The 24,866-nt window shown below is 39.8% G+C and overlaps 1 protein-coding gene across 4 annotated transcripts in view; it reads right to left on the reverse strand.

Moving 5' to 3' along the window:
• The window catches only part of nup153 (nucleoporin 153), a 46,940-nt gene extending 27,732 nt beyond the window's left edge, over positions 1-19,208 (reverse strand). For 2 of the 4 annotated variants that reach the window (XM_008108823.3, XM_016992937.2), the window contains exons 1-2: positions 18,655-19,206; positions 1,260-1,473 (exon numbers count right to left, since the gene is read on the reverse strand). In XM_008108823.3, coding sequence (XP_008107030.2) covers positions 1,260-1,473; positions 18,655-18,819 — 379 coding nt within the window. In that variant the 5' untranslated portion in view covers positions 18,820-19,206. Of the gene's footprint in view, positions 1-1,259; positions 1,474-18,654 lie in introns of all 4 variants that reach the window. The other 2 variants (XM_062979359.1, XM_062979360.1) reach the window with 2 other exon arrangements.
• Positions 19,209-24,866: the final 5,658 nt, after the last annotated feature.

Below are 24,866 nucleotides of genomic sequence, written 5' to 3' on the forward strand. Positions count from 1 at the left end.
CTCCACTAATGGTTCTTAAGCCTCCCACATGAGATTTCAACCTGGCACTGAAAACTTGAACCACTGAAAAAGGCTTCATTGTGATTTCTATCTTTCATGGTGGTATTTTTAGCAGCAATAACATTGGCTAAAAAGGTTTCTCTCAGCTGCGCATTACATTTAACAGTAAATCCTTTTTTGGGTTTTGGGGTCTTGAAAATTGAGGTGCATATTAGAGTCGATGGCGCACTAGATTCGAGTAAATACGGTATATTTATCTCAAGTGCATTGCTACAACACAAAGAGTATCATTGCTAATTGCATATGAATTGTTAATGTTTTTAAAGATGGATTTTGCAATACTTATATATACCAATATTCAAACAGTTTTATAAAACTGAATGAGAATATTATTAAATGATATGTTAATGTAAATATAATGAGAGTAATACATCAAATACAGTTACAGACTGACTCATAATTTATTTATTTACAGCATTTATATTCCGCCCTTCTCACCCCAAGGGAACTCAGGGCGGATAACATTACACACATAAAGGCAAACATTCAATGCCATAACACAAACAGAGAGAGAGACAAGACGCAGGCATGGGCTGGCCTCGAACTCATGACCTCTTGGTCAGAGTGATTTGTTGCAGCTGGCTTGCTTTCCAGCCTGCGCCACAGCCCGGCTGGAAAAGAGAGCTCAAACACATTCTTTAGTTGCTAATGTGCAACTTTTTAAAAATGCTCTGAAAAGATCTGTTATCTGGTACCTTTTTATCAAAGAGCAGTGGAAAACAGAAGTGTATGGCTAACATTTTCTTTTTCTAATAATCCTAATGGTACTCTAGTCCAGACACTGGGAGATAACACATGCCACCCATTAATGCAACAGATTACAAATTCACGTTTTCTGTTCAATTTGAAACAATACATTGGCTGATAGGAATACAAAGTATGTCATTTAATTTTGGTTTTTTAATTTAGCATTACAGAACTTTTTCTGATTAGGAAAATGAATTAAAATCTAAAACAATGCAACATGAAAAAGCTATACAATGACATTGGCTCTGGAGGCTTAACTGCATAACAGTAGAGTGAGTTACTTTCCTTTCCCTAAATTTCATCCCTCTGGCATTAGTTGAATCAGGGAACATCCAGACTGGAGGGTTTGAGGGAAGGAAGGTTGTTGCGGCGAGGACACTAGTGATGCTACTGTCTACTGCTCTTATGATAAAAAAATACAGCTGGAAGAATTGAGAGACTCTAAAACATACCTTCTAAAGTAATCCCTGCTGGTTCAGGAGTGATTCGTCCATCAATTTCAAGGGTATTATGAGCAACATCATCTGCAAAGGCGGGATGATAGTTTACATTTTCCTCCAAGCTTCTCTGTTCACCCGGGGAAGTCTCTTCATTTTGCCTGAAGTATCTCTGAAGCCAAGTTGGAACAATACTTTTCACCGATTCCTTCACAATATTTATAATTCCCTGTTTTAAATAAATAATACATTATTTTAAATTATACAGAGAAAGCATTACAAGATCCAATTTACTAAGCTAAAATGCTCCCTCCATGTATCAGAGGCAAGGATTACTTGGCAGCTATTTACCGTGGTGTCAAGTAGCATACAGTAAACCTCAAGATTCATTTAGTAAAAACCTTTTGCTGATAAGTCTGTTACAACTTCTGTTCCAATTATATTAATGTTTAAAATGGCTGTTTTCACTCTGGATGTGCAACACTAATTCATAATGGTTCTCTGTGTGGTTATTTAGCACATAAATAGTCATAATGTGCGGAGGCTTACAATTTAATTCACCATCCTGCTCTCTCATAAGTGGAAACAGGCCTACAGCTTCCTCTCCACCTTGGAGATGGAGGGCAAGAATGTTTCTCATAGATAAGTGTCTCCTCCAAAGCCCAGTTCAACTGTAAAGAATACCCTTTTTTCTCTCTACTGGGGCCTAACAGGGAGAAAGCCTGGGATTATGTTTTGCTGCACTGTGTCTGAGGCACTTGGAAAGCCTTAAAAGCATAGTGCCAAAACATGATCCAAACCAAGAGTGACATGGTGTTTCTTATTTTTTGCATTGCACTCCCACATAGCATAGCTCTCCTACTATTCTCCCTACCAGCAGGAACATGGGATTATCCTTAACCTTGCTCTATGTTTCAGAGGCACAGCATCAGGTCAAGCAAAAGTCTTCATCGCTCTGGGGACAGCAGGGTTCTGGCAAGCACAAAATGTTGGCTGACCATCAAAGCCAGTGAAAATTTGCTGACTCTTACTAATGTACTTCCAGGAAGGGGAGACAAATAATAAAGAGGGCACAGCTGAGGCATACAGGAAAAGGAAAAACAGTATTACTCTCCCACGAAAAGCACTAAAATCTATTTTACTTGCAGGATTGTTCAACTCATGCAGTAGTTTCATTTGCATTGGTAAGTTTAAATATTTTGCATTTAGAAGTTTTGGAAAGGAAAACAGTTGTAAATAAATGTTGCATTTCTTGTAATGTAATCTGCTACTTTCAGCATTTTATTGGGAAACAGAAACAATATTTAGAAGAAGATCCATGGAATTAATGAAACCCATAAAAATGTTCTAATAACTGGATTTAGACCTGAGAATATTGCTTGTAAGACAAAACATCCTATTTAAGTGCTACTATCCCCAGTAATTGAGAATTCTTTTAAAATTCATCAAATACTGGTCAATTTTAATCATCTTAACTCCTATTTAGCTACTTAACTGTACCATGTGTGCTTTTGTGCAAGTCAAGGGAAGTTTGACAAAAAATCCTCCCAAAAAACTAGATAAACTTATTCATGGGTCAATTTAATACTCTCTCTGCTCTGGTGCCACTTATGGCCTTTTGAATGCCTGAGCAGAGTGTTGTTACTAGGGGATGAGACCAATCTGACTGCTACTGGTGCAACCTTCAGAATTCCCCAAAACACCTCAGACACTGGAAGCTGTGGCTCCTCATCTTGAGGCTCTTCTTCCTCTTTTCTTTAAGTCCCATATTTGCACCTCATTTCCCCCCACCGTCATCCCCAGGCTCTATCCACTCCCACCTTTCACTACAAGCTGGACACTGCACATTTGCCTGTCTCGTGTTGGAAGCAGCTTCTAGTAGACAGATGTGTATATATATCTATTTATGTGCCTGTGCCTGTGTGTGAGAGGGAAAAAGCAAACGCATACAGATAGAAGAGAGCATGGTCTTAGGAGACAGGCACAATTTACTCACGGGCTGAGCCTCTGAGGTGGTGCTGATACTTCCCTCTCACCAGAATTACCCCTGACTTATCAAAATCCATGGGTCTTATCAAAATCCATATTTTTGGCTCCATAACCCGCTCTTGATTTATTAAAAATGCACCTGTTCCAACTTATATACAAATTCAACTTTCTATATTGTATCAAGAGGTAAATTACAGGGTCTTTCAAAAAGATGGACCTAGTTTGAAATGGCTATATTTCTGCAACCATGAACCGCCTAGGAATGACCCCTTTTACTGCTTGAAAGGGTGTGGCATAGTTTCAAAAGATTAGGGCTAGATGTCTCTTCCAACACACAAACAGCCTCTGTCATCAGTAAGACCCTGCAACTAAGGCCTAATGAGATAATCTCAATTTGATAACTTATTTTTTAGTTTTCTGGCTCAAAATGGTTAGTAAAACTTGATAACTTGTTAAACTCTTTGTAACATTTTGTGTAATTGTAACATACTGCTATTGTGAAATATACTGTTTTGAAATCGGATCCAAATTTTGAAACCTGTAATATATTACATTATTTTAGTTCAACCTCCAGCAAAAATGTAGCTAATTATTAAAAGTACTAGGGATTGTTAGCTTCATTATTCTTGAGCTGGGCTGCAGTTTATTCTCCAGGTCATGTCTGCAAACTGGAAGAATTCAAGAACTGACCCAGATTTAAATGCCTGGCACCATCTAGCAATAAGGATATCATCATAATGGAGCAAATGAAATCATGGATTATATACCTAAAACATTACAAGCAAAATCCCATAGACATAATATTAAACTCTGGACTTTACTAATTACAACTTGAAACTACACTGATGGCAAAGTTTCCTATATTCCATGTTATGCCTAATTAAAGTATCAGATGATACAAGCAAGGCTTGTTGCCATAAGCCTTGGAAAACAGATTTAAATCATTCTAATTTAAGAATAGAAAGCCTGCTTTTGCAGGAATCACTTTCCCATAGTGTTCCATGCAATTCCATTTCTTTCCAGTACTCAGTTAACCTTTTCAGAATTACACCAAATAGCCTGCAATAGTGTTCTTTATGCTATCTAAATTAAGTTAACATCAAGTTGATATAAAATGTGAGTGAGGTATCTTATAATCCTAAGGAGGAAAAGTGGTAGACTAATAGCACATTTTTGTTTGCCCGAGACATGACAAATTTTCCCTTCCAATGCTTTAATTGTTGTAAGCATGAGAATTAGAATATTTCTCTTTGTTAAAAAATATGTGAGGTTCATTAAAAGAGAAAGAACAATTGCTAAAGAGATCAACAAGAAAGATGTTATTTGAGATCAATGAGAGGGCAGCAGGCTTATAGTAACTCAGTTCTGTCTCTTAAGGACCAGAAATATTGATGTAATGACAGGCAGGGATGGGAGGAACTGATGCAGATAATCACACAGCAAATAAAATTATATGTCTGGTATTAAATTTATGATTAAAAAGGTAACTGGAGAATACAATGAGAAGCATGCTATACTGCACATAACTGCAGAAATAATGCAACATCTAGCTCAAAGCCAATATTTTCTTTAAACAAATCAATATTGCATAGACTAGCAAAAAATACTCAAACACACTGTACAGTATGCAAGTTTATTTAAATCTATTGCATAAAAGAACTTCTCATAAGTAATTTTTTAAATAAAATAAAATCTTCAATGTCCGAAGTGATAGGTGCTTCAGAGCCAGCACAGTATCGAGGTCTGAGTTTCAGACTAGGACATTGGGAAATCAGAGCTTGAATCCCCTCTCAGATGTAGAAACCCATTGGCTGACCTTAGGTAAATCATACTCTCTCGGTCTCAGAGCAAGGCAGGGGCAAAACCCCTCTGAACAAATTTCACCAATCCCCTCTCCCCGCAAAAAAAGCATTACAGTAGAGTCTCACTAATCCAAGCCTCGCTTATCCAAGCCTCTGGATAATCCAAGCCATTTTTGTAGTCAATGTTTTCAATATATCATGATATTTTGGTGCTAAATTCGTAAATACAGTAATTACATCATAACATTACTGCATATTGAACTACCTTTTCTGTCCAATTTGTTGTATAACATGATGTTTTGGTGCTTAATTTGTAAAATCATAACCTAATTTGATGTTTAATAGGCTTTTCCTTAATCCCTCCTTATTATCCAAGTTATTCGCTTATCCAAGCTTCTGCCGGCCCGTTTAGCTTGGATAAGTGAGACTCTACTGTAATAGGTTCAACATAAATTCACCATACGTCAGAAATAACTTCAAGGCACACAACAAATTACACCTTCAAATTTCTTAGATTCAAAAAACATTTTCAGGTTAACTGCAATGCTTAGGTTTGGAATTTTTGAGGCCCTCTAATTTTAGGTCATGTCTGTGCTCCTTTCAGGAGTATTAACATTGATCTTAGTACATAATATTCTGTCATGGAAGCAATTTGCAGACACACTCTCATATACCATGAGAAATATTTTAACATACTAACCCTGCACAAAAAACATTTTATTTAATAAATTAAAGCAACATCTCAAAACTTGTCAGTAAACAATCTGAGCATTATTAAAACTGAGTTTAATAAAATACGTTCGCTGCTATACCTTACTACTGAAAAAGTTCCAAACATAGACGTAAAAATTGTAATATAAAGCCATAGCCATTCAGATGATTCTCAAGTGATAAATTTAGACCACCTGTAGGGAAAGAATGCCCCCCCCCCAATGCAGCACATAGCCCTCAAGGGCGGTTTTAGAGCCTAATGCAGGGGTCCTCAAACTTTTAAGGCAGAGGGCCGGTCCACAATCCTTCAGACTGTTGAGGGGCCGAATTATCATTTGAAAAAAAAAAAACGAACAAATTCTTATGGACACTGCACATATCTTATTTGTAGTGCAAAACAACAATAACAATGAAAGACCAATACAATATTTAAAAATGAAAATAATTTTAACCAACATAAACCTATCAGGATTTCAATAGGAAGTGTGGGCCTGTTTCTTGCCAATGAGATAGTCAGGTTAATTAGGATTGTTGTTGTTGTTGTTGTTGTGTGTCTTCAAGTCATTTCAGACTTTGGGTGAGCCTAAGTCCAAAGTTATTTATTTATTCATTTACTACATTTATTTACTACATTTATATCCCACCCTTCTCACCCCGAAGGGAACTCAGAGCAGCTGTATGTACATACAATATATTATATTATTAGCATAGCACAATATTAGCATTATATATTACTATATTGAACTATACCACTATACTGTAATATATGTAATATATAACATACTAGCTGTGCCCGGCCACGCGTTGCTGTGGCGAAGTATGTGGTATGGGAAATAAAGTACTGAGGAATTGGTGGTAGTTAAGGTAAAGGGTCCCCTGGGCTGAGTGGGTTGCTAGGAGACCAAGTGAGCGGAGCTTAGCCCTCTAACTGGCAGCAACTGGATAAAAACAATTATTCCTCTCCCTCTAATTAGGGCTTTATTTTTCTTTTCTTTTTGTTGTATCAACCTAGAGGCATGGATGTGGGGTTGTGCTGTCAATTTTTGAGGTTGTGAGGTGTTTACTTTTGTTGTTTTGTCTGCTGCCGTGATGCCATCACTCTTTTATATATATATAGATAATTAATATTATATCGTATTATTATTAGTATTATAATGTATAAAATGATATTATTATCAATATCATATGTATATACAATATATTATATTATTAAAACTGATATAAAATATTATATTATAAATGAGGGCGGGGGCCAGGTAAATGACCTTGGAGGGCCGCATCCGGCCCCCGGGCCTTAGTTTGGGGACCCCTGGCCTAACGTGACACTTGGGGGGGAGGGTGGGAGAGAGATTGGGAACCTTTGCTTGGAAGCCTGTGAGGCAGTTGATTAGTCTTTTAAATAGGCCACATGGGCTACTTGCCCTGTTTTAACATTAAAAATAACAATACTTTAAAATCAAAAATGTTATTTTGACAACATTCATTCCCCCCCCCCCCTTTTCTGTAGTCCCTGAGGCTTCTGGAGAATCTCAAGCAGAAAACTGGCACCTAGACTTGTCACCCTGATTTAGACTACCAAATGCACGGTACAAGATCAATACCATTTCAAGCTTTATTTTGAAACCATATGGAGCAGAGTTCAATACATGCTTCCAACATATTACTAATTTCTCATCATCTAATCATGCAGTCTCTTAAAGACAGTCTAGAGCAGAGGTTTACAAACTCTTCTCTGTGCCATACAATTGCAGTATTTTGATAGATACTACACAAATATAGCATTTAATTGCCATGCTGCAACCTAGAGAACCTTAGGATTTGTATCTTTGTGAGGCATTAGGAATTATCTCCCATAGGGCCTTACAACTTTATTATAATTGTTACTATAATTGTGTAATGTAAAACAGACCAGAGATTCTCCCATAAACAAATCATTAATTGTAGTAGATTTGGTAAACGTGGATATGTCCCATTTTGCTCAGAAGGTCTTACTGCTAACAATTTTCTGTCATGTACAATGGTTTCTACAGTCTCCAATACATGTAGTCCCCTAGTTACAAACATCACACTTACAAATGAGAACAGGGCTAAGACAATAGGAAATGAGATAAATCTATCCCTAGGAAGGTAAATTCACTCTTGGAAGAGTTATCATGGGGAAAAGGTGTCTCCACTGAAGCTTTATCATCAATCCTTGTTTCCACAACAAGCCAAATTTTTCAAAATTCAATTGTCACAAGGACAGACAGACAGGTGAAATCTTCTGAACGAGGGCACAAACAGCAAAACAAAACTACAGAGGTGTTCACCTTTCCCTATACTATCGAAAACTAATATATTTATTTGGTAGGAGTTACACTTTAATAATAATAATAATAATAATAATAATAATAATAATAATACACTTTATTTATATTCCACCCTTCTCCCTTAAGGTGCTCAACAGGTAAAAATGTACCTGTTCTGACTTACATACAAATTCAGCTTAAGAACAAACCTCCAGAACCTATCTTGTTCAAACTTTGGGACTGCCTGTATTATCTCTCTCTCGCTTTGGTTGACAGCATTGACACCACTGGACTTATCGGTATGTATTAAAATCTCACTGACTTAAATGGAAAGTTGATTTAAAAAATATTATACTAATCTCAGGAAAATGTAGTGTATGTATTAGTTATTCATGCAGTCCAATTCAGACAGTTAGAACTTTTGATCCAATCCCTACTACATCTAAGGTTTGTTTATCTGTTTTTTAAAACCTTCCTATTTACAACAGAAAAACTCCTAGCATAATATGCTGGCTCTGAAGCCCACAAGTGTCATTTACTGTCTCTATAGCTAGGCACACAAGTTGTGAAACTACAAAACTTCTTGGAGAACAACAGGGAATTCATCGTATTCACAAGTTGGCCTAAATCAAGTTACTGATCCCAACCAGAGCAGGACTCATTGAATCAGTGAGTTTTCTGTAGGTCTTGACTTACAATTCACTGTAGATTCAATATGGTCTGAAATATATGGGACAAAATTGGATTTAGACTGCAATACTTAACACAGCTACAATCTGTACAAAAAGACTGTTGATTTGTAAATATTTAGTTATTCACACTTAATACTCAACATGTTAGCTTTAGGCAACTGCAATAAGGTGTAAATGTTGTCCTATATCCATGTAGTACAGTGCTCCCTCGCTAATCCGCGGTTCGGGTACCTCAGATTCGCTGTATCGCGGATTTTTCCACCAGGCCCGCCCTCCCCTTGCAGGCACAAAAGGGCCCAGTTTGAGGCACGTGACCCGGCCTGAGCTTCCTCCTCAGCCGCCTGCAGGCAGCGCCAGTAGGCCCTGCCTGCACCTCGTCGCCTCAGGAACAACAAGGAATACAGAACAGTACGTTTAAAGAAAAAAAGAGGAAGGGAGGAAGGGAGGCTATATTTATTGAAATATAGTGCCGCTATTTCACGGTTTTCCACTTTTCGCGGGCAGGCCTGGAACCTAACCCCCGCGAAAAGTGAGGGGACACTGTATACTAAAACAGCACTTATTAGTCCTTCTGCTGGTTTAGGATGTTGTTTTTTTCACTGATCTGCTGCTCCTCAAGGCCCACAAGAGTTGAGACTAGCCCCTTTCAGACATGCTTTTTGCATGAAAGTGGGACTTTATTTTGTAAATGTTGAGAGGGGGAGGAGCTAAAAGCTGTTGCCTACAGGCTGCACATTTTTCATTGCTGATCTAAGTAAGACAGATTACAAATCTGTATTTGCACAGTGATACACTTAATAGCTTGCATATGTGTCATGCAGGAAATTCTGGATGACAATCCAGTATAGGTACTTTGCTGGCAACAGATGACCATGTGACAGAATATTATAATCCATGCACTGCTGTACTTAAGCCTCTTTGGGGAGGAGGAAAGCAACAATAAGGAACTTTTTTCAAACTGAAAAAGTAGGTTACTTGCTAAATCTATTCATAAAAACACATTCTGACTCTAATCTACACAAAATAAGTTCAAATATGTTTAATGAATTTAAACAGGCCTGTGCTCTTTGAAAAGCTGTTAGCTAGATAAACCAGGAATTGAAATGTAGTCCTCCAGCTGTTCAACTGCAGCTTTAATTATCTGTGCCAGCAAGAACTGACATAAGTTTTAAAAAAAAATCAAAACATACGAAGGGAAGCATGATCACTTTTGAACAAAACAGTTATAAGCAGGTAGTTTATTTTTGAAAAAAAGAAAGTGTTCATGTGAAACATAACGTGAGAATGCTACCAAAAGTGAAAAATACTTTCTGACAAGAAAAGGAGCAGTGAAAAAAAAACCCCATGATATTTAATAAGTTCTCAGTGTACTCTCTGAGGTTTCAATTGCTACAGAGCACACATTTATCCTTTGAAAACCAGAATAATAATAATAATAATAATAATAATAATAATAATAATAATAATAAACTTTATTTATACCCCGCCACCATCTCCCCAACAGGGACTTGGGGTGGCTTACATGGGGCCATGCCCAGAACAATACAATATAACAGAATATAAATAGAACAACAAATCATAACACATTGAACAATACAATAAATGATAATATACACTACATTACGCAAAATCAGAAGAATCCTCCTTATTTACCATTTGAGGGAGAAACTACTTTACTCGGAAGTTCTAGCATTATCCCTAGAGGTCTGTATCAAGTAGCAGATTTGTATCATAGTATTTAATCCCAGCTATCTTTGTACACGTCATTAATACTGCTAACAGTTCTGCATTTCTATTCACTTTCTCATCATTGAAACCCCAGTGCACTACATGCACTGAAGGAAACAAGCTGTGTCTTCATGATAGTTATTGCTATAATAAATCTGTTATTCTTGACAGTGTCACACAACATTTTGCTAATATCATTTCTGAACAGGATAAAGTGCTGACCTCAAGACTGTTTTTGTTCTCTCTGACGCTTCCAGATTCCCAGACCATATTTTTCCTGATCAATAGAAAAGGGTTAATTTGTTGTCCTGAAAGTTCCTGAAAATTGCAGTTCACTACATCTGCACTACCATGCAACATCTGAGGATCCCAGGTGGAGAAAATTGACCATACGAACATGCAACAGTTGTCCACCTCTATTCTAAACAAAGCACAATAAAAAGCAGGCTGACAGCTAAATAGCCCTGGGCTGGAATGCTGTTGTAGGCCTCAGCCTGCTATAATGATGATGATGATGATTTTATTTCTTACCAGCCTCTCCTTGTGGCTCTTTGGGATCAAATCTGCTTTTAGATGGAATACTGTGTGAAAGTATTAGTTTGTGCTTTACAGTATTTATTTATTTGGAATTATATTTATACCATTAAGAGTACATCAATAAAATGCAAACAATAAACACAATATACAATCTTCATGTGATCAGTAAAATAAATAGACATCAAGTTGGATTTTAACGTGTCTAATATTAAGAACAGTTGGAGCACATTGAATTCTAAGGGACAAACAACCCACATAGGAAGTAGAATCATAGTTGACAGAGACCACAGGGGCCATTCAGTCCACCCCCCTGCACAGAATCAAAGCACCCTCAACAGACGCCATCCAGCCTCTGCTTAAAAACCTCAAAAGATGGAGAATCCACCATGCTCCGAGGCAGTATATCCCACTGCCAAACAGCTCTTAGTCCCCTTCCACACAGCTGTATCAAATCCCACGTTATCAGCTTTGAACTGGGTTATATGGTAGTGGGGACTCAGACAACCCAATTCAAAGCAGATATTGTGGATTATCTGCCTTGATATTCTGGGTTATATAGCTGTGTGGAAGGGCCCTCTCAGTCAGAAAGCTCTTCCTAATGCTCAGGTGGAATCTTTTTTCCCTGCAATTGCTCCATGTCCTACTCTTAGAGCAGCAGAAAACAAGCTTGCCCCCTCTTCAATGTGACATCCTTCAAAATATTTAAACATGGCTATCATGTCCCCTCTCAGTCTTCTTTTCTCCAAGCTTCAAGCTCCCTAAGTTGTCCCTCATAGGACTTGGTTTCCAAAACTTTGATCATTTTGGTCACCCTTCTCTGGACATTTTCCAGCTTGTCAATCTTCTTGTTGAACTGTGGTACACAAAACTGGACACAGTATTCCAGATGAGGTCTGACCAAAACAGAATATAATGGGACTATGACTTCCCTCAATCCTAATACTATACTCACATTGATGCCACCAAGAATCACAATTACACTAAATGTAATGCTCCAAACTCCAAATGCCAGGGAACACATTGTACTGACAGTAGTGCCTCTTCACAAAACATCAAAGACTCAATAAAGGAGAAGGTGGTTTCTCAAGTAATCAGATCACAAATTGGTATGGACTTTACAAATTAACAACAAAATCTTAAACCTGGCAGGTATGCAACCTGTGGATTTTTTTTCAACAGAGATGCTATGCAAACAGTAGGCTGCTCCAGCCACAAGTTTCTAAATCAGCATAACAAGCAGCACCACACAGCAGTTATTGCAACAGTCTAGCCCTGGGGTTACCACTGTCTGAATCATATAGCCGATACCCCTGTCCAACAACAGTTACAATTGGAATATCTGTCAAAACTGACAAAAACCAGTGTTGCCACATTTTTTCTCCTCCTCATTTCTTCCTTTTTATGTTTCAAGAGACTAATATGATTACTTCTTTAAAAACTACTGCATGTTGAGCATCACTACTTATCCGGGATTCTAAAATACTATACTTCATAATCCAATTCTATCTACATGGGTGGCTGGGATATTGACAAGTTTTCTGATGGTTCCGTTTACATAAACCTTTTTCATACATATTTTTTAAAAAATATTGTATGAAATTACTTCCAGGCTCTGTGTTTAAGAATATACATAAATGCATTTCATGTTAAGACTTGGATACTATCTTCATGATATCTCATTATATACCTATAAAGCAAAATCTGGTGGGGGGGATTGAAATACAAAATACTTAAGAGTCCCAGGAATTGCTAGTAATGGATATTCAATTTTGACAGCAGGGCAATGCCACACTTAACACATAATAAGCATCTGTTGTCCAATCATGTCTCCTCCACAGTTTAGTAATGCTCAAGTTGTACACTAATTAGTGGATTTTTGATCTTTAAAACCAGAACACCAGATGCATTTATCCCAATCTGCATTTAGTTATTTTTAGCATGCTGTATTTTAAATTGACAGTTCATCTGCTGCTATTAATGTATAATGTTGTTAAAAGGATTCAGATATTGGACATTATATTTAATGCTCCAAAATTTAATTCTTATTTTCAACTAAACTAAACATTAGCCTACAGAGTTATTGCATAAATAAATTAAAAAGCAGCAACTTAGATTTGGCTGATCATTATTTCTCGATCATCTTTTCCTGGCAATCATGTAACAATTCTATAATACTATTGGAAGAAAATTAGGATATTTTGTATTTGCCAAATTATTTTGTTAAAGGCAAAGAGCTTTTTTGAGATTTGAAGCAATGACCACATCAGTGGAAGAGATTTTATAGCTCTATTGCTTCAACAGGCTAATGTGCTTTAAGTGTCAAAGCTCTATGTCTTACAAAGCAGGCCTGCCTCCTCATGTTGCTGTTTGGGGACCAGATGCCAACAGCAGAGATTCCCCAGGTCATCAATATGGAGCACCATGCCAGCCTCCTTAGTCTGCACCAAGCTCTCTCATCTTGCTGGGGGTTTTATAGGCAAAGTCATACATGCCGCTGTCCCAATCCCTTCAGTCCTGCAGTCCAGGTGAACTTGATTAAGAGTCTAAACATTCTTTATTACAGAGGTAAGAATGATTTTTAATCTCTTTATCATCTTAGGATGGTCTCTGGCAGAAGTCTAGTAGCCATTACTCTGCTTCGACCAAGGCCATAAACATGCATACATAGCTGCAAAGGTTGTGGGCAGTGCCAACCAAGGCACACTTAAAGGGGATTTTAAAGATATACCAGAAAATTTAACACATGTCATCATACACTTCCTCATTATAATGCTCTTCTGGTGAGTTTCATTACAGATCTACTTGCACAAAGCAATATGTATCAAACTTAAAACTTTGAAAAATTAAGAAAATCCCCAGAAGGTGTCAATTCATTCAAATAGCATGGGGTTTACCAAGATAAATACAAGTGTTTTTGGAGTTTACCAAGAGGGAAAAAAAATAGTGAGGGGTTATTGAGAATATTCTGCATTCTTTTATTTCTACATGACATTGCTTACATTTCTCTCATACAGATAATCTGTTCACAAAACTAGGTATGCTAAATTCAAGCTGAAAACAGGCTTAGAATTTCGGCTTTCAAGATTAATATAGTCAATTGATAAATAACAAATCTAACTAATCAGGTTTAAATGACAACTACACACATATTAGGTCAAAATGGAATTTTGTTTGCATGACAAAGCAACATTCTGACTTATTCATCCAAAACGTAGTAGAATAAATAGGATTCAAATGTCAAACTAATTACTCCAGAAATTCAAATAAATAAATACTGTATAGACATTTTTAAGATGAATATAATTATAAAATTGATCAATACTTGCATTTACATGCAATTTAAGCACTGTACTGAGAAGAAAAAGTGAGAAGTAATGACAGAAATAGTGTTCATAATAATTCAGATTAAATCATAAATTCATAAATTGCTCTGAATATAAGCCAAATAATGTAACAGTATGTGTCTCTCATATGTGATGAAATTAGATTCTGACTGTGTATATCAAAGTACAGATGCTAGAGTGAGAGAACTATTAACAAGGATGCCTTTAACTTTAATATCCAGTTGCCAACATTCCTGTACAACAAACTTCAACTTTCACAAATTCTCTTCTGCATCAATATCTAAATCATAGGAAGCTGCTTTTCAAAATGAAAGATTATTTAACATCATTTCATATTTTTGGAACAAAATACAAATACAATGAACAAAAACAATCGCTCTTGAACATAGCAGTTTAAAACCGTTGATGTCAGTAATTTCATAAACCGACTTAAGGAGAAGCACAAGTCCTGAGGATTAAATATATAGCATCCTTAAATTATACATATCTACTGTACATAAAACCAGTGGTTCCCAAACTTATTTGTCCTACTGCCCCCTTTCCAGAAAAAATATTACTCAGAGCTCCCTGGAAATTATTTTTTTTTATTTTAATAGCAATTAAACAGAAAGATATATGTATTAATGCATATTGCGAATGCACCTGTGGCCATCACTGCCCCCCTGGATCACTGCAGCACCCACCAGGGGGCTGGTGGGAATCACTGCCTTAAACTCTCACATATGCACATTTTGCTAATATATTCATATTTCCAAATGTTTCAACTACTATCTCTCACACAATATGATTGGTTCCTGACTACATATCCTCAGTTGTTCTGTAGTTTGCAATTAATAAAATGTGATTTGTAGTTTAGCCATACAATAAAAATTACCTCTCTCTGACTTTCACATATACACACATTAAACTTTAACAAGGCTACAGTGCAAGTTTAAAGTATTTATTTTTAATAAGGGGTGGAAACTTCATAATCTTAAATATTACCTACAGCTCATAAAATCCTAAAGTGAACTTGTTAAAGTGAACTGAAAACTTGGATGTTCACAGGTGCCTTCTCATAACTGATAATTGATTGTCCATGTGTTTTACTAGGCCTTGGCCATTCCATACACTTTATTACCTTTAGTTGTTCCCATCCCTAGTCACCAAAGAATATGCATTTTCAGATTTCCATCCCCCTTAAAATGGCCCATGGCTCATGGTGCTTGACCACGGATTGGGATCACTGTCTATGTTTTAATTTATTTTAACTTTTGTAAGATGTGTTATTATATTGCGATTTTATTGTGTTACTGTTCTTATTGATGTAATACTGTTTTAGGCTTGTCCTAGTGTAAGCCACCCCAAGTCCTTCGGGAGATGGAGCGGGGTATAAAGTTTTTAAAATTATTATTATTTAAACCTGATGCTTTTGGGTGTTGTTTAAAAAAAACAAAAACAAAACCCCAATTAAACAGGGAGTCTTCCAAAAGCAAAGAGCTAGCATTGGTTTATTCATCATAGTCCATAGTTTGCTTCTCCCATCTCATATAGTAGATATTTACCCCAAAAAATATACCAAAAAAGATTTGGAAGGAGATTGGTCTCACAGTAAATCTCAGTCCTCACTTGCATCTAAAATTCCTGGGATAGGAGCAAAACAAAAAGAAACAAATGGTAATAATAATAATAATACCTCCTGAGGAACCCACACAAAAGAAAAAGGCTGGTTATAGGAACACATTTTTCCTTATCTTTCCCTAAGAGGGAATGTAGAAATCCCCTCAATTCTCAAGGGTGGTGGGGCTAAAATAGGGGATTATTATTATGTTTATTTATATCCTGCTTTTTCTCTCCATAAGGAGCAGCCAATATTAAAAGCATTACAATACAATTTAAAATATACAAATATGCAAATATTAAAACAGTATTAAACATCATTAGTATTAAAATAATTCAGATTAAATCCATAAAAATATATAACACCACAATGCCATTTGATGGTGCTATATCAATACACCATTATGGTTGTGTTATTATTATTATGCAATTTGATGGTGTTATATTAATAAACTATTATATTACAGGGCACCCCAACAGTCACCATACATAAATAAACACAGATTGTATTTTTGGTCTTTTATCAATTTTAGTTGTAATTTATAATTTGTAAATCAAGATACATTTAGCTACCATTTCCCATTTATTTATTTATATATATTTATTTATACCCTGCTTTATCTCCCCCGAATCATAAACATTTAAAACAGTGGTAGCCAACCTTTTTTTGATCAGGGATCACTTGACCAGGGACCACTCTCCAACATTAGTACCAAAAGGGTTACGAATCAGTTTTTGGTCAACTTTAGATTGGGTTTGGTTATTTGGGATGCTGATTCATAAAATGGCATTGGATAGACCACATTAGCTCTAGTTTCTGATACAGAACATATGCCATCCAGTAGTCGCCACCTGCTCGCCCACAGAAAACCTATAATCTAGAGCTGATGTGGTCTATCCAATGCAATTTTCTGAATCAGAACCCAAATAACCCCAGGAACAGCCCTAAAAATGAAGGCACCAGGGCGCTCAGGAGGAGGAGAAGCAGCAGTCAGGAGGCTTGTTGTCGAGCCTTTCCTGGGTAGTTTAGTCTCTCCCCTCCCAACATCCCTGTTGCCTCAGCACTATAAGAGTTTCACGAGATCAGTCGCTCTTGTTGCAATGGTGTAGTAACGGTGAGGCTGCGGACCCTATTTTAGTTCTTGGGCACCACTGTTTGTCCACGGATCATAGGTTGGAAACCACTGATTTAAAATATACGAACATTAAAACAGGCTTAAATATAAACAGTGTTTAAAATTTCCCAGTTAAAAACGATTAAAACAAACTCAAAGTTATTACTACTACTATTGTTAGCCTTACAATACAATTTGATGGAGCCATATGAATACTCTCTATTATTACTATTATTAACCTTAAAATGCAATTTGATGGTGCTGTTAGGAACTGTGGGAGTTGGGAGTCCAAAAGACCTGGAGGGCCGAAGTTTGCCCGTGCCTGTGCTATAACAATTAGCTCTATTATTACTATGATTAACTTTACAATGCATTTTGATGGCACCAGATGAATAAACTCTATTATTATCACTATAATTAACTTTATAATGCAATGTGATGGTGCTAGATCAGGCACAGGCAAACTTCGGCCCTCCAGGTGTTAGGAATTGTGGGAGTTAGAAGTCCAAAACACCTGGAGGGCTGAAGCTTGCCCATGCCTGTGCTGTATTAATCAGCCCTAATATTATTATTACTATGATTAACCTTAAATTGCATTTTGATGGCACCATAGGAATATACTTTATTATTATTATTACTACTGCTGCTGCTGCTATGATTAACCTTATAATGCAACCTGACGTTACTAGATCAGGCACGGGCAAACTTTGGCCCTACGAGGGGTTAGGAATTGTGGGGGTTGGGAGTCCAAAACACCTGGAGGGCCAAAGTTTGCCCATGCATGTGCTATATCAATCAGCTCTATTATTATTATTATTAACCTTATAATGACATCTGATGGTGCTAGATCAGGCACGGGCAAACTTTGTCCCAACGAGGGGTTAGGAATTGTGGGGGATGAAGTCCAAAACAACATGAGGGCCAAAGTTTGCCTATGCCTGCATTACATTAATATTATTATTAAGCTTATAGTGCTTATAGCACGGTATCATCCATTATTATTATTTAATCACAATAATAAACTATTACAGTAGAGTCTCGCTAAGCCAGCATAAACAGGCTAGCAGAACGTTGGATAAGCGAAAATGTTGGATAATAAGAAGGGATTAAGAAAAGGCCTATTACACGTCAAATTATGTTATGATTTTCCAACTTAAGGACCAAAACATAATGTTTTATAACAAATCGAAAGAAAAAGCAGTTCAAAACACGGTAACGTTATGTAGTAATTACTATATTTACAAATTTAGCACCAACAACATCGCAATGTATTGAAAACATTTGACTACAAAAACACCAACTACTAAAAGGCAAACTGCGTTGGATAATACAGAACGTTGGCTAAGCGAAGGTTGGGTAAGCGAGACTCTACTGTATTGTTATAATATTCTGGTTCCCATTATGTCTTCGAAGGCGTCCATTGGAACCTTAGTACCTCATGTGAGGAGGCGGAAGAGGAGGCGCGGGAGCTTGTTCCTCTTCCTCCTCCGTGGCCTGGCTGCTCCTGAGGCCCTAAAGATCCCTCAGGCCTCCCTCTTTCCCGATTGCCTTCCTTGCTTCCTTCTTCCCCTCAGATCTCCACGCTTGGGCCTCTCACTGCCTCACCTGCTTGTTCCTGGGGTAAGGCTTCGAGGAGGACGCTGAGAGATGGTACCGCCGCGTCCGTATCTTCCCGCCACCAGCACCACCACCGCTTCCTCCTCCTGCTCCTCCTCCGCCACCGCCGCCGCCTCCTGCTCTTGCTCCGCCGCTGCTCTCTCCGGCCTCCATTTCGGGGCCTCGCTTTCCTCCCTTCCCCCTCCCCCCTCCCTCCCCCTCGAGCGCGCGGCGCAACCTGAGGCCTCCCCTCAAGCGCGCGCCCGCGCGCGCTCTCCCCTCACGTTGCTCCCGCCTCTGGCTCTTTGCCCTCACGCGCGTTCTGTGCTGTCACTCTCTCTATCTCTCCGTCTCTGTGACGAGGGAGCCCGCCTCGCGGCCTCACGGAACGCCCGGCTCGCGCGCCTCGCTTCTCCTCTCTTCTCCTCCTCCTCCTCCTCCTCCTCGTCACCGTCTAGCCCGCCTGAGACTTCCCCCCTTCCCCTCCTCCTCGCTTCCTTCCAACCAAAGGGCACACGCCCGTGCGGCCTCGCGTCACCAAAGCGCGACGCAGCATCATGGCATGCATGCGTCACTCCCGCCCGATGAGCCGCCGGGGTTCATTCATGCCAGCGCTCTCATGGGAAATGTAGTCTTGGAAAAAAGACGACGGCTAGGCCATGCCCAACAGGGAGGCGGAGGATCTCGCAGCTTTACAGAGGAGGCGCGGGCTCTCGCGAGAGGGGCCGAGATTCTGGAATAAGCGGGAATTTAGGAGGCGGCTTCCTAGCTTCAGGAGAAGACTCTCGGGGACCTTCCACACAGCCATATTTCCCAGAATATCAAGGCTATGAACTGGAATATATGGCAGTGTGGACTCAGATAACCCAGCTCAAAATGGATATTGTGGGATTTTCTAACTTGATATTCTGGGTTACATAGCTGTGTGGAAGGGCCCATGGTTAGGGCTCCTGAGAAAAAATAGCTTAATTTAGTGTCCTTCTACACAGCCATATAACCCAGAATATCAAGGCAGGAAATCCCACAGTATCTGCTTTGAACTGGGTTATCTGAGTCTACACTCAGATAATGTGAGATTTTCTGCCTTGATATTGTGGGATATTAGTGCTGTGTGGAAGGGCCCAGAGTCCACACTCAGATAATGTGGAATTTCCTACCTTAATATTCTGGGTTATATGGCTGTGTGGAAAGGCCCTCAGTGGTTCTCAACCTGTGGTTCTCCACGTGTTTTTGGCCTACAACTCTCAACAGCCAGTTTACCAGGTGTTAGGATTTCTGGGAGTTGAAGGCCATCTGGGGAACCACAGGTTGAGAACCACTGGCCTCACTAGAAAGGAGGCTTGGGCCTGCTTGAGTCCAGGTGTACAATAACAATGAGTTGAACTTTTCGGGCTGTATGGCTATGTTCTAGAAGTGTTTTCTTCTCACATTCTTTCTTATCTTTTTCCTACTCCTTGGCAGGGGTTTGGACTGAATGGCCGATTTGGGGACTTTCCACACAGCCCTATATCCCAGAATATCAAGGCTGAAAATCCCACAATATCTGCTTTGAACTGGGTTGTCTGAGTCCATACTCAGGTAATGTGAGATTTTCTGCCTTGATATAGGATATAGAACTGTGTGGAAGGGTCCAAAGTCTCTTCCAACTCTATGATTCTAGGCATCCTCATCTATGGCAGGCATCAACCAGAGAAGTCAGCCATAGCAGAGCACTTGGTGAACCAACCTGGACACAGCATACTATTTGAGAACACAGAAAAGCTGGGCCACTCTAACAACCACCATCTCAGACTACACAGAGAAGCCACAAGCATGCAGGCAATTTCAACAGAAAGGAGGAAACCACAAAAATGAACAAAATCTGGCTCCCAGTATTTGGAACATGGAACGTACAGACACTGTTGGATAACACTTACAGTGAATGCCCAAACGTATGACTTCTATCATTGCAAGGGAACTGGAATGCTTTCACATTGACATAGCAGCGCTTCAGGAGACCCGGACAGCAGGAGAGGGACAGCTAAAGGAAGGAAAAGGAGGCTACACCTTCTGGAAGAGACTACCAGAAGAAGAGCGAAGAATACACAGAGTTGGCTTTGCTATCAGAAATGACCTGGTGAAGCACCTGACTGAAGCACCCATTGGCATTAACGAACAACTCTCAACCTTCCGAATTAACCTTGACAAAAACCAACAGGCAACCATCATAAGTGCCTATGCACCAACACTAGATTCTGATTAAGACATCAAGGAAATTTTTTATTGTCAACTGGATACCGTCCTATCGGAGAAACCTAAGGAGGACAAAATCATCCTCCTGGGGGATTTTAAAGCAAGAGTCGGATGGGACTCCGACCTGTGGCCAGGGATCATAGGAAAAGACGAGGTTGGAAACAGCAACTCAAATGGCATCTTGCTTCTCACCAATTGTGGACAACACAACCTTGTCATCACCAGCATGCTCTTCTGCCAGAAAAACAAGCTCAAGACATCATGAAAGCACCCCTGGTCAAAACACTGGCACCTCTTGGACTATGTAATTACACGTGCCAGAGACCGCCATGATGTGCTTCTCACAAGAGCCATGACACGTGCTGATGACTGCTGGACAGACCACAGGTTAATCCAATCCACGATAGCTATCAAGATTGTCCCCAAACGCAGACTCCGAGGAAGAAAAATAAGGCGCAAAGTGAACACCCAAGCCCTTCAGGAGCCCTCCAAACGAGCCCTTCAAACAACACTCAAGGATCATCTACCCATAGAACACCCCGAAAATGTTGAGGAACATTGGAACAAACTGAAGACCTCCATCATCACAGCCTGCGAAGAAATTGGATATCAAACTAAGAAACATCAAGACTGATTTGACAATAATGACAAAGAGATCCAACAGTTAATTGATAACAAAAGGAAAGCCTTCCAAACATGGCAGAGAGGCACCAACTGTGCTGCTAAGAAAAAGATCTATCCTAGTGCAAAAGCTGAGGTCCAAAGAAGGATCAGAGAACTTAAGAACATCTGGTGGACAAAGAAAGCTGAAGAAATCCAACACTTTGCAGATTCCCATGATGCTCAGGGATTTTTCAAATCCACAAAGGTCATTTATGGACCTAGAAACCATGGCATACAACCTCTACACTCATCAGATGGAGCCAATCTTCTGAAGGACAAAACATCAATTGCACTATGTTGGAAAGAGCACTGCCAGAACCTTCTGAATCGCAACTCCAATGTGGCCGAAGAAGCCCTCTCACAAATCCCACAACAACAAACCAGGGATGAGCTTGCAGCACTGCCTAGTTTGGAATAAGTCAGCAAATGCCATCAGCCAACAAAAAAACAACAAAGCCAGCGGACCTGATGGGATCCCTGCTGAAATCTTCAAAGAGGGTGGACCTGAGCTGATACAACAACTCCACCAGCTCATTGAAAAAGTGTGGATGACCAAGAAAATCCCAGCAGACTTCATCACCCTTTTCAAGAAAGGGGATAGAACAGACTGCGGGAACTAACGCGGTATCTCCCTTCTAACCTCCGCTGGGAAAATCCTCGCAAGAATCCTTGCAAACCGCCTTCTCCCTGTCTCAGAAGATACCCTCCCAGGATCCCAGAATGGCTTCCGTCCCTCCAGAGGAACAGTGGATATGATCTTCACTGCTCGACAGCTCCAAGAAAAATGCAGGGAACAAAATCAACCTCTGTACATGGCATTCATTGACCTTGCAAAGGCATTCGGCACAGTGAATCGCAGCGCTTTCTGGACCACCCTCCAAAAAATCAGGTGCCCTGACAAATTTGTGAACATCCTGAGGCTCCTCCATGATGACATGATGGCAACAGTCTTGGACAGCAGTGGCTCCCAAAGTGACTCATTTAAGGTGGAATCAGGTGTCAAGCAGGGATGTGTCATTGCCCCTATGTTTTTTAACATCTTCATCGCTATGATACTTCACCTTGTTGATGGGAAGCTTCCCACCAGAGTGGAAATCATCTATAAGACAGATGGCAAGCTATTTAATCTCAGCAGACTAAAAGCCAAAACCAAGGTCACCACAACATCTATTATAGAACTCCAATATGCCGATGACAACATAGTCTGTGCGCATTCAGAAGAAGACCTACAAGCCACTCTAAACACTTTTGCAGAAGCATATGAGAAGCTTGGCCTCTCATTGAACATCGAGAAAACCAAAGTGCTCTTCCAACAGGCACCAGCTTATACCTCTGCAATGCCAGGAATACAGCTTAATGGTGTAACATTAGAAAACGTCGACCATTTCCGCTACCTTGGCGGCCACCTCTCCACAAAAGTCAACATTGACACTGAAATATAACACCGCCTGAGCTCTGCAAGTGCAGCATTTTTCCGAATGAAGCAGAGAGTGTTTAATGATTGGGATATCCGTAGAGATACCAAGGTGCTCGTTTATAAAGCCATTGTCCTCCCAACCCTGCTATACGCCTGCGAAACATGGACGGTCTACAGACCTCACACTCAACTCCTGGAGCGTTTCCATCAGCGCTGCCTCAGAAAAATCCTGCAAATCTCTTGGGAAGACAGGCGGACAAATGCCAGCGTGCTGGAAGAAGCAAAGACCACCAGCATTGAAGCGATGCTCCTACGCCATCAAGTCCGCTGGACTGGCCACATTGTCCGAATGCCTGATCACTGTCTCTCAAAGCAGTTACTCTACTCCGAACTCAAGAACGGAAAACGGAATGTTGGTGGGCAAGAAAAAAGATTTAAAGATGGGCTTAAAGCCAACCTTAAAAACTGTGGCATAGACACTGAGAACTGGGAAGCCCTGTCCCTTGAGCGCTCTAATTGGAGGTCAGCTGTGACCAGCAGTGCTGCAGAGTTTGAAGAGGCACGAATGGAGGGCTTAAGGGACAAACGTGCCAAGAGGAAGGTGCATCAAGCCAACCCTGACCGGGACCGCCTTCCACCTGGAAACCGATGTCCTCATTGCTGGAGAACATGCAGATCAAGAATAGGTCTTTTCAGCCACCTACGGATATACCCCCAAGACACCAGAAACGAAGGACCATCATCCTCGGCCTACGAGGGATTGCCTAAGTAAGTAAGTAAGTATAGAGCAAATATCATAGTACATTGGTGGCATTACCCTAATTGCAAAGTCTGTGAGAGGCAAGAATGCGATTTCCTGCTTCTTGGCATGGGGTTGGACTGGATGGCCCATGAGGTCTCTTCCAACTCTACTATTCTATGATTCTGTAAGAGATTACCATCCACACTGTGTCCGATCCCCAGACATTGGACTGCTGTGTGAACATTCCCATATTTGGGAGCCAGGGGTGCCAGTTTTGTTTGGTAACTCCCTTTACCTGGGTGAAACAGACACATGTGATACATAGGAGAAGGAGGAGGAGCAAGTCCTACACACCACTGCCACATCATTTACCCTGCAAAGCCCAGCTCATGTTCCTAGTTACCATCTCTCTCTCTCTCAGTTGCATTGTTGTTTCCAACTCTTTGTGACCTCATGGACCAGTCCACGCCAGAGCTCCCTGTCGGCTATCACCGCCCCCAGTTTCTTCAAGGTCAGGCCCGTCATCTTCCTTCGCTCAGCCTTCCTTATGGTCCAGCTCTCGCAACCATAGGTTACTATGGGGAATACCATTGCCTTGACTATGCGGACCTTTGTTGCCAATGTGATGTCTCTGTTCTTCACTATTTTATCGAGGTTGGCCATTGCTCCCCTCCCAAGAAGTAAACGTCTTCTGATTTCCTGGCTGCAGTCTGCATCTGCAGTGATCTTCGCGCCTAGAAATATAAAGTCTGTCACTACCTCCATGCTTTCTCCCTCTATTTGCCTGGTTACCATACTTGTCTGTCTTGCCCAGGCAAAGAAAAGAAAGTACAGTAGAGTCTCACTAATCCAAGCTAAACGGGCCGGCAGAAGCTTGGATAAGTGAATATCTTGGATTATAAGGACTGATCAAGGAAAAGCCTATTAAACATCAAATTAAGTTATGATTTTACAAATTAAGCACCAAAACATCATGTTATACAACAAATTTGACAGAAAAAGTAGTTCAATACGCAGTAATGTTATGTTGTAATTACTGTATTTACGAATTTAGCACCAAAATATCACGATATATTGGAAACATTGACTACAAAAATGGCTTTGATTATCCAGAGGCTTGGATAAGCGAGGCTTGGATTAGTGAGACTCTACTGTACCAACACACAG

Source organism: Anolis carolinensis, chromosome 4 (assembly GCF_035594765.1).
Source record: "Anolis carolinensis isolate JA03-04 chromosome 4, rAnoCar3.1.pri, whole genome shotgun sequence".
NCBI classification, from domain to species: domain Eukaryota; kingdom Metazoa; phylum Chordata; class Lepidosauria; order Squamata; family Dactyloidae; genus Anolis; species Anolis carolinensis.